Genomic DNA, 23,619 nt, shown 5'->3' with positions numbered 1-23,619 from the left:
TTCATTCCTGTCTCTCTGTATGTCAAATTACACTATTTAACCAAATCCCTAAACTCAGATTACAAGAAAGATAATATTTTCTGCTCTAGAAAAGAAGAGGGAGTGAGACTGACATGGGAAGGAAAGGGTTGTCGGCGAGGAGCTGAGAAGGGACCCCTTCGAAGGCCTCGAGGATCACGAAGCCGTTCCGTAATCTGAGAAAATTGAACAAAAAATTAGCAGAATCGATGAATGAATTGGAGAGTGGAAGTAGAGTGGTGTGGTAATTGGCGAGAGAGTAATGAGTGACCTCGCGCTGTTGGCGGAGAAGCTCATCGATCTCATTGCGGAGCTGCTCCTCCGACTTCTCCACCGCAGTGCCTGCGTCAACGGTTTTCCCATGTCGCCCATTGCCTTCCGTCTGGTGTACCTGAACTTGGCCAGGTTCTGATCTACGCCTCTACTTCGGCAGCGCTCTACCACTCCCTCTGCTCCGTCTTGCAGTGCCGTCTGTCACTTAGATGTTCAACCCAGGCTTCGCCCTCACCCCAACCCAATTTAACCCTATATTTAAATTTGCCCCCATGTGTTAAATGGAAGTTTATTTATGAACTTTTTTATTATTGTGAACCAACCCCTATATTTTTTATTAATTTTATTTATTACCTGGTCCATCAAGGACCAAAAGATACTTTTTCCACTGAAGAAAGCTCCGTTTTGAACCAACTTATATATGTGATAAAGATGCCGGATTATTGGTTCTTTTTGGGATTGGATGCGTGTCGGCCAGGTTTTTATTTTCACGGTTAATAGTTAAAGAGGCCTGCTACACATACAAATCTTTTTGGCTTACAAGTTATACAAGTTGCTCTAAGTCCAAAAAAAAAACACGCGCTCCTTCAACATTCACTCTTCGTCTTCTTCCTCAATCAAAACGCAAACCATCAAGAAAAAAACACGCGCCCCTTCCACAACACGTTCACTCTTCCTCTTCTTTCTCAATCAAAACGCAAACCATCAAGATTCAAGGGACATTCAAAACAAATTACTACGATTCTGCAGAAACATTCCAACTCCTCGCGAAGAGTAGAAAAAATCAAGAAAAAAAGATACAAATCTCCATCAAAAATCACCAGAAAAAAGGAAGAAACATTATTCAAGGTACTGTTTTACTGTTCTTCTAGGTTTTTCTTCTAGATTGTCTCTGCCATGTGCCTCATCCTTAACCAGCAAAACATTAAAAGATTTCAAGAAGAAATATACTGTCTTCTCCTGTTTTGGGTGTATTTCTTAAATCTTTTGGGTGTATTTCTTAAATCCTTTGGGTGTATTTCTGTAATCTTTTGGGTATATTTCTGTAATCCTTTCTGTAATCGTTTGGGTGTATTTCTGTAACCGTTTGGGTGTATTTCTGTAATCGTTTGGGTGTATTTCTGAAGTTCCATTATCTTCAAAACGATTTCAAAGCTTGATTTCAAAAACCATGAAAATCGAAAAAAACGAAGCAAAGAGAGAACGCATGAAGGAGATCCAACAAATTTGGCAAGAAACTCGAAAAAAGAAACGAAATCTTTTGAAAAATGGAAGTTATATATTTGTGCGTTGATTGATTTGAATTGATTTAAAATTCTGTTAGAAAGGCACGTAACAAACAGCGCGTTTAATGGGTGGGTTTCATTCAGACTTGTAAAACTTGTAAATGTAAAACACTTGTATATAGAGATTAATTCATAGTTAAATTGATTCCTAAAAAATAAAGAATTCTTTAAAATTGTTCTTAAATAATTTTTTAATCAAATTAGTCTTTAAAAAATTTAAAATCAATGACCTTTGTCCTTCTGTCAACGGTTTAACAGATTCTGTTAACATAAGCCACATGGATCATTACATTACTAACAATGACATTAAAATGACGTCGTTTTAATTATTATAAGGCCTAGTTCAAATACGACGTCGTTAGCTTTATTAGAGCTTCATCTCTTTCCATTTACAGATTCACTCGGTCAAAGAGAAGAAGATGATGCTATCATCGACGACGCAATGAATAGTGTGATTGCATTGGTTGTGTGTGATAGGTCGTCGTGGAAGACACTGTCATCTGCGTGAGAGATAATCACTGTTTCCTTCAATGGGGTGTCAGGATTTTTTGTGCTGGTGCCTGGTCGCAATGTTAGAGTTTTGATTGATTCTCTTTATTATTTGGTTAATTTATTATAAGTTGATAAAAATTTGTGTGCTTTGTTTTTTATTTTTTGTGCTTTATTATTCGGTTAATTGGCTATGCTCATTAGTTTTAATCTATAGATATGCGTAGAGTAATTTGACTAATTTAACTATGCTCATCAGGTATTGATCCGTCCGTTGGTTATAATTCGGCTCAGTAATTATAAATCGGAATTCTATTAAAACTAAATACACACGTACTATATTAAGAGTACGTGGAGAGTACATGTTTTACTCTTCTAACGGATTTATCCTATAAAATAAAATAACTACATCCCAACCCAGACGGACACAGAATCTCTCTGCAAATCTCTTTAAAGAAGAGCACTAAAGAGCAGTTATCACCCATTCAGTAACAGCTCCACAATATTAGACTCACTAAGTAACCACCTATAGCATAACAATTCTATAAATATATTCACTGATGACATGAAGGAGGTACGTTATTCATTCCGAATAACTTCATCTTTATCTTTTACTCTTACTAACTTGAGTGTTGGAGTGCCTTTGCACCTCTTTATCTTTTACTTTTACTAACTTAAGCGTTGGATTGCCTTTGCAGGTGCTCACCGCCACCGTTCTTATAAGAAGACGATGTTCCTTCCTCTCACTCTCAAGAAAAGCAAGTTCAAGCACTAACAGGCTATAGCTCGAAAACCTCAAACAAATCAATTATCATAAACAGTGCATGTGGATAATACTAATTTATCAAGAAACATGATTTTAGCTGATTTAGATCCTAACATGATATTTAAACTACAATTAATTTCTTTTCTTTCTTACAACTTGTTTTATTTTTTAGTTCCTCCAAATTCTTTCTGCTGGTCTCGTCTTTTTTTTTTTTTTTAATTATTTTCATGTTTATTCATTGCATTTCTACTTGCTTCCACCAATAATGACACTGCACAACTATAATAACACTCAACAAGATGAATGAATGTTTCTGGGTATTTTAGGGGTTAGAGTTTATATAAATGGGAATAGAGACTAATTTGATCTAAGATTATATCTTGTTAGCTTCTATTTGTTACTAGTTGTCAGCTGATCTCTCACTTAACGTTCCACCTGAACAATTATAGACAGAAACTATTAACACAACGATAGAAGAACAAACGTGATTGATTTTAAATTTTTTAAGAATTAATTTGATCAAAAAAATCATTTGAGGATGAATTTGATGAATGGTTTATTTTTTTCGGACCAATTTGACGAATTTTAACATTATTTTCACTTTTCATATAATAGATTCATTTGGTTGTGCTATATATGCTGTCTCGTCCGTGTTTTCTTCTTGTTTTAATTTTTACGCATCGAAAGTTAATGTCAAATATAGTAATTATCGAACATCAATATTTAATATATTTATTTCATTTATCCACAAACCACAATCATATATTCATATTAATATACTTTGTAAGCTATATAACGATTTTTTTTAAAACAAACATTTCTTTAATGTAAGTAATCTGGATTCAATAAACTAATTAAAGTTGCATGAATAGCAGTCACAAACCAACGCCTTGCCACCTGGATTTTTTTAGTAATAATGTAGGCCCCGATGTTGTCTACAGCAATAACTTTGATCTCTCAAGGAGGGTCATTCCAGAATTGTAATCTTTGATGAAGAGTTGCGTCCATTTTTGCCATTAAATCAGCACTTCTATTAGCTTCCTGGTAGATATCTAAAACTTCCAGTCTCCAAGACTTTCTTTTCCAGTAAAGTAATATATCTGCTTGATGGGTGAATTAGAGTGGTTTTTAAACTCGTTTCTTTTTCTAAGGATTGCGACAACAGCCAGAGAATCACACTCCAGTTAACTTGGAATTCCATAAATACAAGAACCAGATTACATCAGATCAGAGGCATCATGTCCACTCAAGTTAAAATTTCTTTTGGATCGGTAAAATTCGGACACACAACAAAGATTGTATCTACGCAAGAGTGTTTAAATGGGATCATTTCCAATGGCTGTGATATAATGTAAATGGAGTAATAAGGGTTGATGAAGTGATGAACAAATGAAGTAATTGTTGTAAATGGGCTGACAACATATTCATTTGCAGATTTGCTACTGTAGTTAGAGGGTTGAGCTTAATGAGGACATTGGTTGCATTGGGGGAACTATTCAACAAACAATGTGTATGCAGTGTATATATATCAAAATGTTACAATACATTATAGACATCTATTACTTTTGCCAATACATTAGGCAGATCAAATGATGGAAGCAGCAAGCTAAGCAATCTCCAATGTCAGATCCTATTTTATCTCTCCATATGAGCAAAGCTTTGGTATAAAAAGACCAAAATTTGAATGAGAAGGAATAATTTACCTTGGGGAAGACGACGATGTATATTTTTAAGATTGCCTGTGTATCTATATAAAGCCCAAATTAGAGAGATTATCTTCTTTGGCCTTTGCTTCCATCTTCTCATTTTCTTCTTCGTCGGTAACCAACCAATTATAAGGAAGCATGATCTTGGACTCCGAGCTGCTACTTAGGTCTTCATCAACATACTCAGTCTCAATGACCAATCTGGAAGAATCAAAGATAGGACTCTGCTTTTTATTATCCACTCTTTGTAACCTCCTCTTCAGTTTCTCTATATCTTGTTTGAACACCATGCGAAACCCCCATTTGTGCAACTTCATTCCCTTGCAGGCTTTAAATCTTATACGGGCTCCTGTTTTCACAAAATGGCAATGCACCCGAGAGATGTAGATTATCCAAGCATGTGTTCCATCGATATCCCGATCGGTTTCGACTGAAGAAGGCATATCAAAATATTCTTCCGTGTGCTCACTTTCAAAAGAAAGATAAAAATGACGCAGCAGCTCAGATGAATCACAATCATTTTTAACATGCTCAAATGTAACACAAAATGAAAACCCAAGCCAGTTGTCATCTGCATCAGCATAGTCCACTACCCTTACAGTTGATCCACCTTGAAACTGATGATTGAAATACCATCCTGGAATTCCACTACTCTCATTTTCAGGAATTATGATGTCAAACCCACATCGGAAATGACAGGGTTGCTGCTTCCACATAAAACAAAGGAAACTGAGATATATTAGTGAAAAAGCGAATAGGAAAGCATGGAGAGTACTTACCTCAACAAGTCTAGCAAACCATGAAAGCGCAGCCGGCATATAGTTAAAGGTTTTTTTCATAACCTTATTGTAGGTTGTAACATACAATCCCGACCTATGGTTACGAGATGCAGATACTGTTTGAAAATACCTTCCCCCTGACGGTGCACTATCAAATGGGAGCTCAGGCAATCTTTCAAGATATGAGCAATCCGCCAAATTCAAATATGCCAGTCTGGAAAGCTTCTTGATGGTATCAGGTAAATGACTACACTGACATTCCTTCAAGTTTAATCTTTCTAAACAAGTCAACACTCCAATGGAATCAGGAATATTGTCTATAAAATGGCATGTGCCAAGGTCCAGAGATATCAAAGATTCTAGGTAAGATGAATAAATCTGTCCGAGGGGATACCTCAGTCGTAGACAGCGGCTTAAATCTAGGGTTTGAAGAGATATCAAATTGTTGACTTCTTTGGGCATAGAAATAATTATACAGCCTCTCAAACTCAAGAACTTTAACATTACAAGAGCACCAATAGATTCATGAACTGTCGATAAACTTGTACAATTTTCAAGATCGAGGTACTCAAGATTTGAAAGCCCTGTGAAATCTGGACTCTTATTAAGGTTTGTGCAGCCAGAAAGGCATAGAACTCTAAGAGAACTTAAATTACAATCATCGCCAAGATTGAGGTTTGACAAACTGCTACAGTTTTGCAAACTCAAGTATGCAAGCTGGTTAAGAAGTCCAATTGAGGGATGGATGTGGATCAGGTTTGTGCATCCTGTAAAATCTAGTCGCTTAAGTTTTGCATTCCATTCAAAATTTGGTGTCTCTATGAGATCCATTGAGTAGCTCAAGTCCACCTTTTCCAAGTGTGGGATATTCTGTGAAGGATAATATATCAATAAATGGAGGTTAGCTTGCTATAAAAGAAAAGTTTTGGATATAATTTCTACATCATGGTAAACATGTTTTACATATACATATATAAGTAAAATTAATGCCCACCGCATGAACTATTATTTACAAGAACAAATATTCTACACTATCAACCTATCATTATATCAAATTCTTTTTAAGAGTTTCTTAAACATTTTAAGCATAATAAGATCTTTTCTAGTAGATTGATTTGATTTTAATATTTATGTTTCCTATGACATCATAGAGTAAAAAAAATATCTTAAATTACAAAAAATTTCAAAACAGAGCCACATTTTTTAAACATATTTAAGAGGTACCTTTTTTTCTTTTTCTTTTTCTATTTTTTAAGAAAGAAGTTTGATTTCTTGTAGAACAATATTTTCTGAGAAAGAATTGAGATCATTATTAGTTAATCAAATTGTTTCCTTAAACCAAACACTAAAAATCAGATGAAAAAGTCATAACTACCTTGTTGCCTTCCCATAGTCGTTTAACGTTGCTATAAGGCAGGCTCAGTTCAACAAGCCTGCTGTAAGGCTGAAACGATGGTAAAGAAGGGAAAGGATAGCCATGCCAAGCAAGATACTGCAGATTAGGAGAAAGAAAATCAAGGCTTCCTAAAAAGTTTTTATGGTATAATATAAGCAATTTAAGATCCCTCAATTTTGACAATCCTCTGATCCTCAACTGACTGCACCCGGGCATCTCCTCTCTCTGATCTAAGACTATGGCTTTGACATGATTTGTTCCCTGAAAAATAACAATGGAACTTTCAGTGGATTATTAAGTTGATAATATGATGAATATCCTCCATTAGACCTCCCCTAAACACATATGGGGCGATAAGAAATAGAAAAGAGATTTCGAATAGAAGGAGGAAAGCATGTCGCTTTTGTGGCATGGATAGCAACCGATGGATTGATATTACCTGACCCACTAGACCAGTACCATATTTTCACTCATGTCCTACTTAATAAAAATTAAACACTTGTTAACTAAATTAATAATGAGTAAAATTTTGATAGAGACATGTTTAATTTTTATTGGGGGGACATGAATAAAAACACGGTAGTGGAACAGGTGATCTCAATCCACAACGGACCTATCCTACAACATCACCAACTTAATTAAGAACAGAGATTAAAGGTGCAGATGGACCAGATCCAATCGGTTTGGGTCCAGACGAAATTTAGGATCACTCTTGTGCAACCCTCACGGAGAAGAATAAGAAAAAGAGTCAGTTGTCTTACAATTGTGAGACCTAAAGTCTAACAAAAATTCTGTGGAGACTAAAATATCTTAGCAAAAATTCTTTAGAAACAAATATGGGTATTATTCTAAAAATTTCTAACGGAAATGGGAAAAACTCACAATATTAAATTTGAGAACATTACCGTCTCAGCTGACATCAGAGCATTTTCAAAATCGCTACACCGCCATAATCTGCTCCATAATGCTGGCTCTTCTGGATATCTTTCCCGAACAAGTTTCTTCCCCAATTCTTGTAACATGTCATGCATATGAATCTCTTGGTTCTTAATGGTTATGAGTGATCTCTCCTCTAGAACTGGAATTCCAATGTTAGGTTGTAGTCCGCAAGTAGCTAGAATTCGCTTTACATAATCTTCCCTGTCTCCTCTAAAAAAGCAAGCAATGTGCAAAAATATTTCTTTATCATCATTTTGCAGGTCTTCAAAACTTACTTGAAGCACATCTGTAAGTTTTTTGTCCGGATATTTCTTCAATCTTTCTAAATAAGCCCTCCATTGGGAAGCATTCCGTTTGTCCAAGAAAGAACCCACTACTTTGATTGCTAATGGAAGACCTTGAGCATATTCCAGTATGATGGGAGTTAGCTCCATACAAGTGCTGCTACTAGGACGATCACTTTTGAAGGCCTTTCTAAACAAAAGTTCTGAAGCATCTTGAGAATTCATTAAGGAAACATTGTGAATTGCATCTATTCCATAACTTTCAAGAATATGTTTATCCCTGGTGGTTATGATTATTCTGCTTCCTCTTCCAAGTAATTTAGTATTTATAGCCAATTGATCTAATTGTTCTCTTTCATCAACATTATCAAGAACTATAAGGAGCTTTCTGGAAGATAGCCTATTTCTGATTATCCCAGCTATTTCAGAAGGACTATATTTATCTAGATCTTGTTCCTCTAGAGTTCGACGAAGAATTTGTCTTTGAACGGAAATAGCACTGCCCTCTCTATAACTTTTGCTCACATTCTCGATAAAGCAATGTGCGTCAAACATATAAGAGATTTTGTCATACAAGACACTGGCAAGAGTTGTCTTTCCTATTCCACCCATTCCCCAGATTCCAAGAACTCGAACATCTTCATCCTTTGGGTTTATCTTTAGAACTTGTTCTAATTCTTTTACACATGGTTGTATCCCTACTAGATCATCAGCAAACCCGGAAAATCTATGATCCAATTCTTTTATTACCTTTTGAATGATTTTATCAATCTCTGTGAATTGTGGCCTGAAAGAAGAAAAAAAATAAAATAAAATCCCTAAATCATCACATGTACTACGGTATGTTATTCATTCAAGAATTAGACTTCAATTCTTTGATTTCAAGCGACTTAATAGTATAAAATCCAATTCTTTCCAGAAAAATCAGAACAAAATATACATGCTTTTCAAATTAATTCTTGACGGACTTCAACTCAAATCAACTCTCAACCGCTACAACAAAAAGAAATCAAGTCCCAATTAATTTTCAATTCATGATTTGGTCAATTTACTTGTTCTATGCAGTAATTGAGTTTAATTATCTAATTTACCAATGTAGTATTCAAACATCTATAATAAATTAAAGCATGATACATACTTATCTCTAACATCCCATCCTGCAGAATTGGCCAAATCCGTCATAGCTCTCTTCCAGCGTTTAACCTTGCTAAGATCCTTTTGGAACCTCTTTGTATGTGAAGCAAAAGCATCCCCGTACACCCCACTCTGCTTCCGAACATCAGAAGGATCCACATCATAGAAAACGGAGAAAACCTTCTGTCCGAACTCTTTCTTGCATTGAGCTATGGTAGCCATTTCATCGAGGCACCATGTGGAGGCAGCATAATCACGTGAGAAGACAATGATAGAAACGCGGGAATCTCTGATGGCTTGCAGAAGCTGAGAAGAGATAGATTCCCCTTTCTGAAGCCTCTCGTTGTCCTTGAAGGCAAAAACTCCTTTCCTGATGAGATTATGATAAAGATGATCGATGAAATTGTTGCGAGTGTCGGTGCCTCTGAAACTCAGAAACACATCGTGCTTGTATAACCGCCTGTTCCTGTTGGGATCCGTTGACTGATGAGTGCAACTGGAAGCTGAATCTTGCAGCTTGGAATCCATGGGAGAAGGAGATTGCAAGCAACAGAGTAGGGACTTAAACTTGGGTCTCCAAACCCGCGCCTTCTCGCTTGGATCTTTCGACCCCATTCTTTACTGCTCTTTTGTAAATTGCAAATGTTGTCAGCTCCAACTTTCCGAAGAAAAACAGTTGACAGCATAAGAGCTCGACTGGAAATTATTTGAAGGTTATGAAAAAATTTTATTTTTTTTAATTAGAATTTATTTTTATTTGAGATTTAATTCTATAATTTACAATAATTTTATTATATTAATAAAATAGAATTTAATTTTTTTATTTAAAATAATTTTTATAAGAGTTAATTTTTTTTATAATTTTGTTCTTTGACAAAATTATTTTATTAAATATTTACTTATTATTAAAATATACAAATAAAAATATTTTTTATACTTGACATATTAAATTGATTTAGTGTGAGAATTAATTTTAAAATCAGATTATTTTTTGTTTGATTTGTAAATGAAAAAAAAAAGGTGAGAATTAAAATTTTCAAACGAATTTAAGTTATTTTTTATTTGTTTCAAAATGAAAAAAAAAAAGTTTGAATGAATTTTAATTTGTAGGTTGTCAAATAAGTTCTAGGTAAATGCTATGGTACCTAAAAAGTGGTGACTATTTACTAAAAAAGATTAAAAGTTATTATTTAATTTAAAATATATAAAAATAAATAATTTTAAAAAAAATCAAAACTTAGTTAGACAGGTCATAGTAGAATTGGCCTAAGTTATAAGGGAAGAAGAATCAAATTGAAAACTCACACTAATTGACTCAGTCATCGATCTTGCTAGACGCAATGACTGTCCTGGAGTTAATATTTGAATTCCAACTCAAATTCCAAAATTTTAATTGACCCGAATTTAATTTTTAAATAAGTATATATTTAAATATATTTTTAAAAAATTTGTGTCAATATTTTAATCTCAACAAAAAATATTACATTAAAATTTTTAAATTTTATAAAAATAAAATAATAAGTTCTTTTATTACACTTTTAAAAATTTATTAATCTAAATAAAATTTATAAAATCTCACTAAAGTATGAATTTATATGTCTTATTTTTATAAAATTTAAAAAATATCGATACAATAAAATTTTCTTAAAAACAAAAACGTGTGAGGCAAATTTTTTTAGAAATGTATTTAAATATATGCTCTTTTTAAATTTATGATTTTAAGTTGCGTTATTCACTTCTATCAGTTTTTCTTAATAAATGATGTGCACACTTATACATTAATTTGTCACATTAGATAAAATAAAATGACCTCTTTTATATTAGAGGTAAATACTAAATTAGTGGATTCTGACGCTGACAAAATGGTATTTGATTATAATCCTAGAAAAATTTTAAAATTTGACAAAAGTGACCAACTGTTAATTGAATAACCTGGAATTCAGGTATAGAGGTAATGTGTCAGTTAAAATTTACTCACTTTTAATTTTTATAATTTAAAAAAGTTCAGATTTTAGTTTTTAAAAAAACCCTAATCCTCTTTTTTTTTCTAAAACTCTCGTCTCTTTTACTAAATTATTATCATTTTTTAAAACTCTAATCTCTTTTTTTCTTCTTTTTCCTCTCAACGATGTCATTTTTGGGAATTAGGTGGTGGTTAACGAGACTCTGTGGTTGTAGTTGTGGTTGTGGTGTTGGTGGTGGTGGTGATAACGATAGAGAGAGTGAGATCTGCTGCAAAGGCATCTAATGGAAGACCCTTTATTCTTGAGATAATGGTTCAGTTTGCGATTGAGAAGGCGTGTGAAGAGGAAAAATATTGGCGGAGATTCGCGATCCAAGAAAAGGTGTTCGCGTTTGGCTTGAAACCTTCAACACCACCAAAGAAGCCGCCAGGGCCTATGACAGAGATAGAAGGTCGTAAGATTTGCGGAAAGAAAGTTAAATTGAACTTCCCCAACAAGGATGACAAACACTCTATTCAACAATCTCACAACATTATTCCAAACCTTCCTCCTCTGTATCAATATGGTGATGCCAACAACAACAACAACAACAACATGAACAACCAGGAAAGGACTCTGAACCTCAACTTGGAGTTTGGTTACGATCTGAATCATGTAGGAGCCATTGGTGTTGGTGGTGCCATCAACGCAGATCCATTTGTGAGTTGTGTTGATGAGAATTTTGAGTATGGGTCTGGTTGCTACGAAGTGGAAAAAAAATGAGAAATGAAAAACGGGTGGAGTCTTGAGAAGAAGGAGTTAACATCAGAGAAGCATCTTTGGTTAGAAGGGTAAGAAGGAGGAAGGTAGAGGCGGCAACGAATGAAAATGAAGAGGAATTTATTGGGAAAGAAGAAGAAAATTGGTAGATGATGATGAGGAAGGGGAAGAGATGAGGGTTTCAGAAGAAAGGGAATTAGGATTTTTAAAAAATTGAAATTGGAATGTTTTAAAATTATAAAAATTAAAAGTGAGTAAATTTTGTAATTATTATAATTGTTAACTGACACGTCATCTCTAAACTTTGACTCCAGGTAACTCTATTTATGGTTGGTCGCTTTTGTCAAATTTTAAAATCTTTCGGAAATCATTTTGTCAATAACAAAGATCAAGTACTATTTTATCAACGTCAAAATCTTTCAAGTGTCGATTTGGTATTTACTCTTTATATTAACACTTAATTTTCAAATAAATGATGTCATTTACAGTATATATATATATATATATATATATATATATATATATATATATATATATATATTACTTTATTATCATCAGTAGTGAGAATGAAATACATTTTAATCACATTTATGTGAAATGACATCAATTCATTAAAAATTAGATGTCAATATAAAATGACTTCATTTTGTTTTATCTAACATAACAAGTTAACTTGCCATAAATTTATATAGCGTTTGTTTTGAGGTACTGAGACAGAGACTGAGAGACTGAGACTCAGTATCATGTTTGTTAGTTCAGAGACTGGTACTAAAATTTCTGTCTCTGTTCCTAAAATTTCAGTATTTCAGTACCTCTAAAAAGTAGGGATACAGGGGACTAAAATTTTTAGAGATGGAGATTGAAACTTTAATAATATTTTATACCTAAAATATCCTCATTTCAATTAATTAATTTCAATTTTACCCTTTGTACAAATTAAATTAGAGTTTCATTATTGTATCAATTTCTGTCTCCTACTTTACACCAAACAGAATACTAAGATTTATTTCAATCTCTGTCTCTTAGTCTCTGTCTCTCAGTCTCAGTCTTTCTGTCTCTGTCTCTCCACCAAACGCTACCTAGAGATTGATTTGAATTACGATTTGTAGTCTGACTTCAAATTTTAAAAGCTAAATAGAATAATTACTCATCCTAACCTCTTTTTTATATTTTTTAAATTTAAATTGATCCCAAAATTTTGATAGGATATTTTACTTTCTAATAAAATTTTGTGAGGAGTTTAGAAAATTCTAAGACTAATATTTGTGATGACCAAATATTATTACTTTGATAAATAGAAAAAATATTAATTCACATATGTTAATATTGATTTTTGCTATGCAGATTTACTTGGGCCGGAAAATAAATATGTTGCTAGCCCAAACTAAAACCAACAATCAGCCTTGCTACATGTTTCCTATTATGTGGCTGAATTGTTGTATTAATGGGCCAAGCTCAATGTTATTGCAACCAAGCCCATATTTAATTTTGATGAAAGTTTCCTATGCTTGATCTGTTCCAAATTTTATCAGGAAAGCAAATGTTATTATTGGGCTAGAAATTTATTGATTATTGCAACCAAGCCCAATTCCATGAGAATTCCTCATGATTTGTCCGAATCCATGAAGCAAAGAAAAAACAAATCCTCAAATGCTTCCAACGGATTCTATTACACTTCCTGAAAGGATTTCAAAGCTAATTTAAGCATTGGGAATATAAGCAAGTGAGAGAAGATTGATTTGACTAAGGGCATCATTGCTACACGCCAACTAAGGGAAGTAAAAGCAAGCTATTTTCAATTAATTAGTTTAACCACTTTGAAATTGCTTTTCTTCAGATTCTTTCTTCTCTCTCATCCCTTTCTCTCTTCGGTTATTACACAGGAAACATTGATAGCCATGGAAGCAAAAATGAGCTACCGAAAGGAAGAGAAAGCAAGCCTAAAGACCATCACAATGATGGCAAGAAAACATACTAAAATAAAAATGAGCTGTGGCTGAGATCTTCACCAAATATGGTTAGATTTGGTGAGATAAACTCGAGCTCTCCATGCTCAAAAAGGAAGAAGAAGATTCGGCCAACAAGGGAGATTCTTAAAGCATGGCTTGTCTTTGATTCTGCTCAACCACCACAGGAAGTAGCTAGAGTGGCGAAGTGATGGTTGAGGCAGAGATTGAAGCAGATGAAGTCATCATCATCATGAAGCATCAAGGGCCAGAAATCCATCTTGGAGAGCAAGCCAAGGATGGAGAGCTCGGATTGATGAAGAGTGATGACCAAGGAAGGACTAGAGATAATTGCATGTTGGTTATTACATGGTTATCTCTTCTCTCTCTGTGTGGCCGAACCGGTTTCTTGAAGGAAGAAGAAGTTGGCTTGGGTTTTTGGCTTCAAGTGTGGAGGCTTCTCTCTTATATAAAAAAGGGGGAACAGCCACTGGTTGGAGCAAGGAGTTAGAAGTAAGCAGTGAGAGTGCAAGGCACAGGATTCTCAAAGCTACCTAAGCTTACAGATTTTCTTCTCCTTCAATGTATTATGTTTAGTATTTTTCTGTTTAATTTTGTCATGTCTTGAGTCTCATGGAAAAAAGGCAAACAGTGAGGTTTGTATGAAAAATCCATAGAGCGAAAAAAGGCAGAGAGTGCAAAATTAAAAGAAAAAGCCATAGATGTCTTAGAGTTCCTTTGTTCATCTATGTTGTATTTCATGATTCTGTGGAAATCCCCTTGTAAGTTGGGTTAGCACTTTACAGTTTGTAATCTGGAAGATTATAGTGAAATTCCATCATGTTTGTGATGGAGACTGGATGTAGGCTGCACTGCACTTAGCAGCTGAACCAGGATATATCTGGGTGTAATCTTCTTTCTCTCCTACTCCATTTCTGTTTTCTACTGCACAGGAGCAAAAACTAAAAATGTCTCGTGCCAAGTGACGAGACAAAATGAAAAAGTCTCGTGGCTAGGGACGAGCTAAAAACAGAGAAGTCTCCTCTAAGTCCAGCAAGTGTTAGCAAGCAAAAAGGGGCTAAGATTCAACCCCCCTTCTCTTAGCCACTGAAACCATCAATTGGTATCAGAGCTTGGTCTCAAAGAGATCAAGCTTTGCAGCTTGGAGTAAAGATCCTCATGGCAGAAAACAGTGGCGTAAATGTGGTGTCCTATAATCTGACTGAAGGTCAATCAAGCAACAGACCTCCTCTTTTCAATGGAAAAAATTATACCTATTGGAAGGAGAGGATGAAGATATTTGTACAAGCAGTGGATTATAGACTTTGGAAGATTATCCTGGAAGGGCCTCAATTTCCAACAACCACAAGTGCTGAAGGAGTAGTCTCTCTCAAACCAGAAGCAAGATGGACCGAGGAAGATAGGAAGAAAGTAGAATTAAATGCCAAGGCAGTAAACCTGCTCAACTGTGCTATCAGCTTTGAGGAGTACCAACAGGTATCAAGATGCACAACGGCAAAGGAAATCTGGGACAAATTACAAATCACCCATGAAGGAACCACCATTGTAAAGAAGACTCGGACAGACATGTTGAATAGAGAGTATGAAATGTTTGCAATGAAGGAAGGAGAATCCATTGATGAACTGTTCGAACGGTTCAACTCCATCATTGTTGGCTTAGATGCTCTGGGAATTACACATTCTGAATCTGTGCTAGTGAGAAGAGTGTTGAGATGTCTTACAAAAGAGTGGGAAACAAAAGCTTTAATTATTTCTGAGAGCGGTAGCTTAGATTCCATGACACTTGATGATTTGAGAGGAAATCTTCTTGCTTTTGAAAACACCTATTTGAAAAAAGATTCAAAAAAGAAAGGAATTGTTTTTTCTTCTGTGACTAACCCTCTAGATGATGAATCCAGTAACAACTCTCTTGAAAATGAGTTTGTGTTGTTTGTAAAAAAATTCAGGAAAATGATGAAGCTCAAAGGCAAAGGCAGCAACTCAAAGAAGATGAAGAAAGACCTTAGCAAAGTAACCTGTTACAATTGCAAGGAAATGGGGCACTTCAAATCTGATTGTCCCAAGTTAAAGAAGGAGGAAAAGCCGAAAAGAGGAAAGAAGAAGGGACTGATGGCCTCATGGAAAGACTTGGAGAATGACTCAGATGATGATGATGAAGAAACCGAGACCAAGTCACAACCATGTCTCATGGCAGATCACATAGATCAGGTAGTCTTTCATAACCCTAACACTGAGGATCTTCATCTTATGATAGACCACCTTTCTGAAAAAATAAGATGCTTCCTGTTGGAAAATCAAGAACTTGAACAACAAATTACCATTCTTAAAGCTGAAAACAGTTTTCTTAAAGAGAAAGTGAGAGAGGCCGAAACTGCTTGTGATCTTGTTGAAGAAAATAAGTAGTTAAGAGCCCAAATTAAGAGCTGTGAAAGTAATCATTTCGTTCTTGCATATGTGGGTTGTTTTAAACAAAATGAAGAGTTTCTTAAAGAGGTTAAAAGACTTAAGGAAGACCTAGCCCAGTTCACCCAAAGTTCTGAAAATCTGAATCAAATTCTGGCTAGTCAAAAACCTCTTTATGATAAGGCTGGGTTGGGTTTTATAAATCTAAAAAATTTCATTTTGAAAACATTGCTTCATCTTCAAATGATACAAGGTATCAAGACCCCACCTACTTTAACAAAACAGCAACCCCAAGATTTTGTAGGCTATGCAATCGAATGGACACTTTCCTATTCAATGTTTTTTTGGTGAAAGAATGGTTGGTGATAAGGTCTATAAAATTGTTTTTGACTACAATGGCTTAGGACATAGGAGATGGTTTAACGTCAAAGGATCCAAGAAAATTTGGATACCTAAGGTCACTTAAGCTTGTTTTGTAGGTGTGCCTAGCATCCAAACAGAAAGAAAATATGTGGTATATGGACAGCGGATGCTCTAGGCATATGACCGGAAAGACAACCTTCTTCATAAAGCTTGATGAATATGATGGAGGTCTTGTCACTTTTGGTGATGATGCAAAAGGAAAAATAGTGGCTGTTGGGAAAGTTGGTAAAAAATTTTCTTCTTGTATAAATGATGTTCTCCTTGTACATGGTTTGAAACATAATTTGCTTAGTGTTAGTCAATTGTGTGATTTGGGTTTTGAAGTTGTTTTTTAGAAGTTTGTTTGTTTGGTTGTTTGTGAGAAAACTGGGGATATTTTATTTGAAGCTAAAAGGTGTAACAATGTGTATGGATTAACTCTTGAGGATTTAAAGGAACAAAATGTAACATGCTTTACATCTCTTGAATCTGAAAAATGGCTTTGGCATAGAAAGTTGGGTCATGCTAGCATGTATCAAATTTCTAAGCTAGTCAAAAGGAATTTGGTTAGAGGAATTCCAAACATCAAGTTTGATAAGGATCTTACTTGTGATGCTTGCCAATTGGGCAAACAAGTAAAATCCTCTTTTAAATCAAAAGATGGAATCTCAACCAAAAGGCCATTGGAGATGTTATATATTGATCTTTTTGGTCCTACTAGAACCCAAAGTTTAGGAGGTAAACACTATGGCCTTGTGGTGGTAGATGATTACTCTAGATTTGGTTGGGGGTACTTTTCCTTGCTCATAAGAATGATGCTTTTCATGCCTTTTCCACTCTTTGCAAGAAAATACAAAACGAAAAGGATTTGAAAATTGCTCATGTGAGAAGTGATCATGGAAGAGAATTTGAAAATCAAGATTTTGAAAAATTCTGTGATGACTTAGGAATTTCTCATAATTTTTCATGTCCTAGAACCCCCCAACAAAATGGGGTGGTTGAAAGAAGGAATAGAAGCCTTCAAGAGATGACTAGGGCTATGCTATGTGAGAATGAGATTCCTAAATTTTTGTGGGCTGAAGCTGTGAACACAGCATGTTATATTTTGAATAGAACAATCATTAGAAAAGGGTTAAAGAAAACCCCTTATGAGCTATGGAAAAGAACCCCTCCAAATCTTAAGTACTTTCATGTTTTTGGATGCAAATGTTTTGTGCTTAATAATAAAGAAAATCTTGAAAAGTTTGATCCAAAGTCCTATGAAGGAATGTTTGTTGGATATTCCACCACAAGCAAGGCCTATAGAGTTTATCTCAAAGAGCATAGAACCATAGAGGAATCCATACATGTTACTTTTTGTGATTCTAACTTAATTCCTAGTATTGTGAAGGATATTGATTCAGATTGTGAAGAGGCTGGAACCAAATAAAGAAAATCCCAAATCTGTGCAAAATAAAGAATCTGTCAGCTCGGTTTTGTCTCGTCAGATTGGAGGAGACATTTCCATTTTGTCTCCTGAGCAGGCACGAGCAACTAAAACAGTGAGACCACCAGAAGATCATCAAAGCTCTACACCTGTCCGAAAGCCTAGAGAATAGAAGTCTATGAGGGGTTATCCTCATGACTTCATCATTGGTGATCCCTCTCATGGTGTAACAACAAGATCATCCACCAAAAGGCAAGCCGAACCTAGCAATGTTGCTCTCTTGTCACAAATAGAGCCCAACAATGTCAAACAAGCTCTTGAAGATCCATCTTGGGTCAAGGCCATGCAAGAGGAGCTTGCTCAATTTGACAAGAATGAGGTTTGGACATTGGTACCTCATCCGGATGGTAAGAAGGTAACGGGTACTAAGTGGGTATTTAAAAATAAGCTTGGTGAGGATGGACAAGTTGTTCGTAACAAGGCTAGATTAGTGGCCCAAGGTTATGATCAAGAAGAGGGAATAGATTTTGATGAGTCTTTTGCTCCGGTAGCTAGAATGGAAGCAATTAGATTGCTTCTTGCCTATGCCGCTCATAAAGGTTTCAAAATATTTCAAATGGATGTTAAATGTGCTTTCCTTAATGGCTTTATTGATAGAGAAGTGTATGTGGCACAACCCCCCGATTTTGAACAAAAAGAGTTTCCAAATCATGTTTTCAAATTAACTAAGGCTCTTTATGGTCTTAGACAAGCTCCAAGAGCTTGGTATGAAAGGCTTAGTGCCTTCTTGTTGGAAAATCAATTTCAAAGGGGTACCACCGACACTACTTTATTTATTAAAGCATCTAATGATGATATACTCCTTGTTCAAGTTTATGTTGATGATATTATTTTTGGATCGGCCAACATTTCCTTGTGTGAAGAGTTTGGAAAACTCATGACTAGTGAGTTTGAAATGAGTTTAATGGGAGAGCTTACCTTCTTTCTTGGCCTCCAAATTAAACAAACTCCTAGTGGCACTTTTATTTACCAAGGAAAGTATGCAAAAGAACTTATTAAAAAGTTTGGCCTAGAAAATTCCAAAGCAATGGGTACACCAATGCATCCCAATACAAAACTTGAAAAGGATGATGATGGTCAAGATGTAGATGAAACAAAGTATAGGGGAATGATAGGTTCACTCATGTACCTTACCTCCCCTAGACCGGACATTGTCCAAAGTGTGGGTGTATGTTCAAGGTTCCAATCTCACCCAAAAGAACCCCATCTCACGGCTGTTAAGCGCATCATTAGATATATTAAGGGAACTTGTGATTATGGATTATGGTATCCTAAATCTGATGACTTTTGTGCAGTAGGGTTTTGTAATGCAGATTTTGTGGGAGATAGAGTGGATAGACAAAGCACATCCGGCATGTGTTACTTCCTTGGAAGCTCACTCAATATGTGGTCAAGCAAAAAGTAAGCCACAGTGGCTTTATCCACAGCTGAAGCAAAATACATTTCCGCATCTGCATGTTGCACTCAATTAATTTGGTTAAAAACACAATTAGAAGATTACAAATTAAAAATCAATAGTATACCCTTATTTTGTGATAATATGAGTGCTATAAACATCTCAAAAAATCCTGTTTTGCACTCAAGAACAAAGCACATTGAAATTAAATATCATTTCATTAGAGAACATGTGCAAAAGGGAACTATTGATATTCAATTTGTAAAATCTGAAGACTAAATTGCTGATATTTTTACAAAACCCCTCTGTGAAGACAGATTCTGTACCTTGAGAAAGAGTTTGGGAATGTTTGATTTAAGTTTCATTGAAAATTTGTGAATTTTTAACTCTGTTCAGTTTTGTCTCGTAGGTTTGGACGAGATAAAAATGCAAGCTTGATGGAGGAGCTATGATCAAAGGGGAGGCAACGCAGATTTAAATTTTCATGGGCCCCACCTAATAATTCCTGACCCCACCATGGCAGTTTAGTTAGTTATTCTTTCTTTGAAAATAAAATCACAAAATCCCTTGGATTGTCTTTTCAAATCTTGTTGGAAGAAGCATGTTGTCAAATCATATCTTTTCCTTCCAACTAATCCCTTGATTCAAGGAAAACTCCCTTTTTATCACTTTTTGAAACTCCCATTTGGTTAATAACCGTGCCATTATGGTCATTAACTTCCCCATCATCTCTCTCCAATCCTCATTTATTGCACCACTAACCTCCTTCCACCCTCACTCTCTTTCGGCACTCACCCCTTCATATTCAACCTCCTCATTTCTCCTACCATGAAAAAGAAAACTGCTCTTAGGAGAAGTAGCCGAACCCCCATTCCAAAAAACCCACCTTTTTCATCACCTCCAACCCATACACAAATCCATCTCCATTCTCCCTCATCTTCTACTCATTCCCCTCCATCCAAAAGGACCGAAACCATGCGCCGTAAGGTCGTTGCTAAGAAAACGTCAGGGAGAGGCAAATCTGGAAAGGCCAAGGAACCTAGTGTTGAAGAGGATGAAGACGAGTCACATACCTCGCCTCCTTAATCATCACCGAAAAGATCCACTCCACATGCAAGGAGCTCTCAAAAGAGGCAGAAAAACTTTGTGTTGCATGATACTAAGGAACCTGCGAATTTGGAGTCACTCGAATTCAAGAACAAGTTTCACAAACCTCATTCCCATTTTGATCTCTCTAGGTTCTACTCGTGTGCGTTCTATGAATTTCACAAAGAGGTCTTGCTAAAACGACATCTCTGCCCCTCTTACTTGGTGAATCTTGAAAATCTGGCCACCAAAGGAATCAACTTTTCTTCTCTGTTTGATGCTCTGAAATGGACCCCTCTGGTTCACATTCAGAAACTGGTTTACCCGAAGCTGGTCCGGGAATTCTATGCAAACATGCGTTTGATTGATGGCTCAATCCATTCTTACGTCAAGCGTGTTTACATAACTCTCAATCCACAAACCATAGGTACTACTCTTGGGTATGAAGATGAAGGACCAAAAGTTTACATGATTGATAAATGGGATGATCAAGTAGGAATCACACAACAAGCTGTCTTGCAACACATCTGTGCAAACCTTTCTGGACTAGATGGATTAATCCCAACTCACAAAGTCCTCGGCTCGGAGAACTCTCTATTGCACCGTATCATCACTCATATCCTCACTCCTCAAAGTGATTCTCACCATAGAGTAACAGTTTCTGACTCTATTATCCTATTTGCTCTCATTACTTCTACCCCAATTTCATTTGCTTATATTATGATACGTCATATGTGGGAAGCAGTAAAGAGTACTAAAAAGACTAATCTTCCATATGGCATGTTCCTTACATGTATATTTGAGTACTTTAAGGTTGATTTGTCTAATGAATCTGTTGAGAACAAGGTTTCCATGATTAAAGGAGGAGGAGTTTCGGGCAAGAAAGGCAAGCGGTCTGTTCCCTCTGAACCATCTCTCAGTGATCTGGAGAGCCGTCCTGAATCCTCAGATGTCACTCAATCAATCCAGGAGGTTCTCAAAGAGTTTCGCAATATGGCTAAGTTAATGCGTAAATCTCACAAGGCTGCCCGGAAATTAGAATATGATCAGGAAAGGGCTTGGAAGAAATGTCACGAAAGAGTTGGTTTCATGATTAAAAGCTTTGATGATGACATGGGAACAGGAGATTATGAAGATGATTCTGGTTCAGAGATCAATCTTTCTGATGATTAATGACTGTTTCTTTACTTTATTTGATATTGGCTCCATTAGACTCAATCTGTTTTTTGTAGGAGCATGACTTGATACTCATTGCTCTGTGATACTTTGCTACACTCTTGTTACTTTATTATGGATATTTTGTTGTGTTGTTCATATTTTGTGCAGGTGCCCCTTGATGACAAAAGGGGGAGGAAAATTAGTTTCCAAAATTGAAATTGAAACTAATGAAAACAGGGGAGGATTTGCTGAAACAGGGGATGAAATTTTCAAATTGAAAATTCATGATCTCCCTTGTTTAAAGAATGCATGTTGTTATTGCATTTGTTTTACTATGGTTACTGCTGTTGGAAATGCACTTGGCATTTGGTTTATGATGATGTTTGACAATATGTTTGTATTGATCATATGAATGCCTGATTGTTGATTTATCTTGATGAACATGCTTGTATTGAAATAGGAATATTCTTATTCATCTTGGTAAACATGCTGGTTTGAAAATTTATTTTTGGCAGTTCCTTTAAATTGTGATATCTAACAGTTGCCATGTTTTGATATGATCGTATGTGATTCAAAATATTTTCCTTACTTGAATAATATGGCTCTGATATCTTGACTGGAAAATATTTGAAATTTTTGAACAACTTTGTTTTGTGGTAATGTTTGAGCAGTAAATCAGTTTATGATATCAAATGAGTTTTGATTATCAATTAAAACTGCTCATAAATCAAGCATTTAGCATCATATAACATGCTAAATAACATTATTGCTTGAAGCTTGATTAAAATGTTACAGGTTAGTGCTTCCCTTGGTAAAATAAGCATACATCAAGGGGGAGCCATGTGACATTTAGAAAGGGGGAGAAATTCAATCTTCAAAGGGAGTTCTCATACTCAATTTTTTTAAATTTCTTTCCATTTCAATTTTAATAATGTTTGTCATCAAAGGGGAGATTGATGAGTTTGGAAAACTCTAAGACTAATATTTGTGATGACCAAACATTATTACTTTGATAAATAGCAAAAATATTAATTCACATATGCTAATATTTATTTTTGCTATGCAGATTTACTTGGGCTGGAAAATAAATATGTTGCTAGCCCAAACTAAAACCAACAATCAGCCTTGCTACATGTTTCCTATTATGTAGCTGAATTGTTGTATTAATGGGCCAAGCTCAATGTTATTGCAACCAAGCCCATATTTAATTTTGATGAAAGTTTCCTATGCTTGATCCGTTCCAAATTTTATCAGGAAAGCAAATGTTATTATTGGGCTAGAAATTTATTGATTATTGCAACCAAGCCCAATTCCATGAGAATTCCTCATGATTTGTCCGAATCCATGAAGCAAAGAAAAAACAAATCCTCAAATGCTTCCAACGGATTCCATTACACTTCCTGAAAGGATTTCAAAGCTAATTTAAGCATTGGGAATATAAGCAAGTGAGAGAAGATTGATTTGACTAAGGGCATCATTGCTACACGCCAACTAAGGGAAGTAAAAGCAAGCTATTTTCAATTAATTAGTTTAACCACTTTGAAATTGCTTTTCTTCAGATTCTTTCTTCTCTCTCATCCCTTTCTCTCTTCGGTTATTACACAAGAAACATTGATAGTCATGGAAGCAAAAATGAGCTACCGAAAGGAAGAGAAAGCAAGCCTAAAGACCATCACAATGATGGCAAAAAAATATACTAAAATAAAAAATGAGCTGTGACTGAGATCTTCACCAAATATGGTTAGATTTGGTGAGATAAACTCGAGCTCTCCATGCTCAAAAAGGAAGAAGAAGATTCGGCCAACAAGGGAGATTCTTGAAGCATGGCTTGTCTTTGATTCTGCTCAACCACCACAGGAAGTAGCTAGAGTGGCGAAGTGATGGTTGAGGCAGAGATTGAAGCAGATGAAGTCATCATCATCATGAAG

At 35.4% G+C, this 23,619-nt stretch overlaps 2 protein-coding genes across 3 annotated transcripts in view; both read right to left on the bottom strand.

The window, feature by feature from the left end:
• LOC107612641 (disease resistance protein RPV1) overlaps nucleotides 1-9,761 on the bottom strand; it is a 33,480-nt gene extending 23,719 nt beyond the window's left edge. Inside the window, exon 1 of the mRNA XM_088497671.1 lies at nucleotides 9,693-9,761. The gene's annotated coding sequence lies outside the window, so the exon portion shown is untranslated. The remainder of the gene's footprint in view (nucleotides 1-9,692) is intronic.
• LOC148547302 (disease resistance protein RPV1-like) lies at nucleotides 4,331-9,756 on the bottom strand. 2 transcript variants are annotated; one of them, XM_016314340.3, is made up of 5 exons: nucleotides 9,075-9,751; nucleotides 7,619-8,723; nucleotides 6,693-6,974; nucleotides 5,318-6,187; nucleotides 4,331-5,242 (listed from the first exon to the last, which is right to left on the bottom strand). In XM_016314340.3, exons 1-5 carry the CDS (start codon nucleotides 9,683-9,685, stop codon nucleotides 4,580-4,582), a joined length of 3,531 nt encoding a protein of 1,176 aa, XP_016169826.1. In that variant the 5' UTR covers nucleotides 9,686-9,751; the 3' UTR covers nucleotides 4,331-4,579. The 2 variants fall into 2 exon arrangements, with proteins under 2 accessions (XP_016169826.1, XP_016169824.1); XM_016314338.3 differs by having other exon boundaries at nucleotides 4,331-6,187; nucleotides 9,075-9,756.
• Nucleotides 9,762-23,619: the final 13,858 nt, after the last annotated feature.

Source organism: Arachis ipaensis, chromosome B8 (assembly GCF_059453495.1).
Source record: "Arachis ipaensis isolate K30076 ecotype BB chromosome B8, ASM5945349v1, whole genome shotgun sequence".
In the NCBI taxonomy this organism is placed as follows: Eukaryota; Viridiplantae; Streptophyta; class Magnoliopsida; order Fabales; family Fabaceae; genus Arachis; species Arachis ipaensis.
Note: the sequence above shows the minus strand (reverse complement) of the source record. Positions and strands in the feature narration are given on the sequence as shown.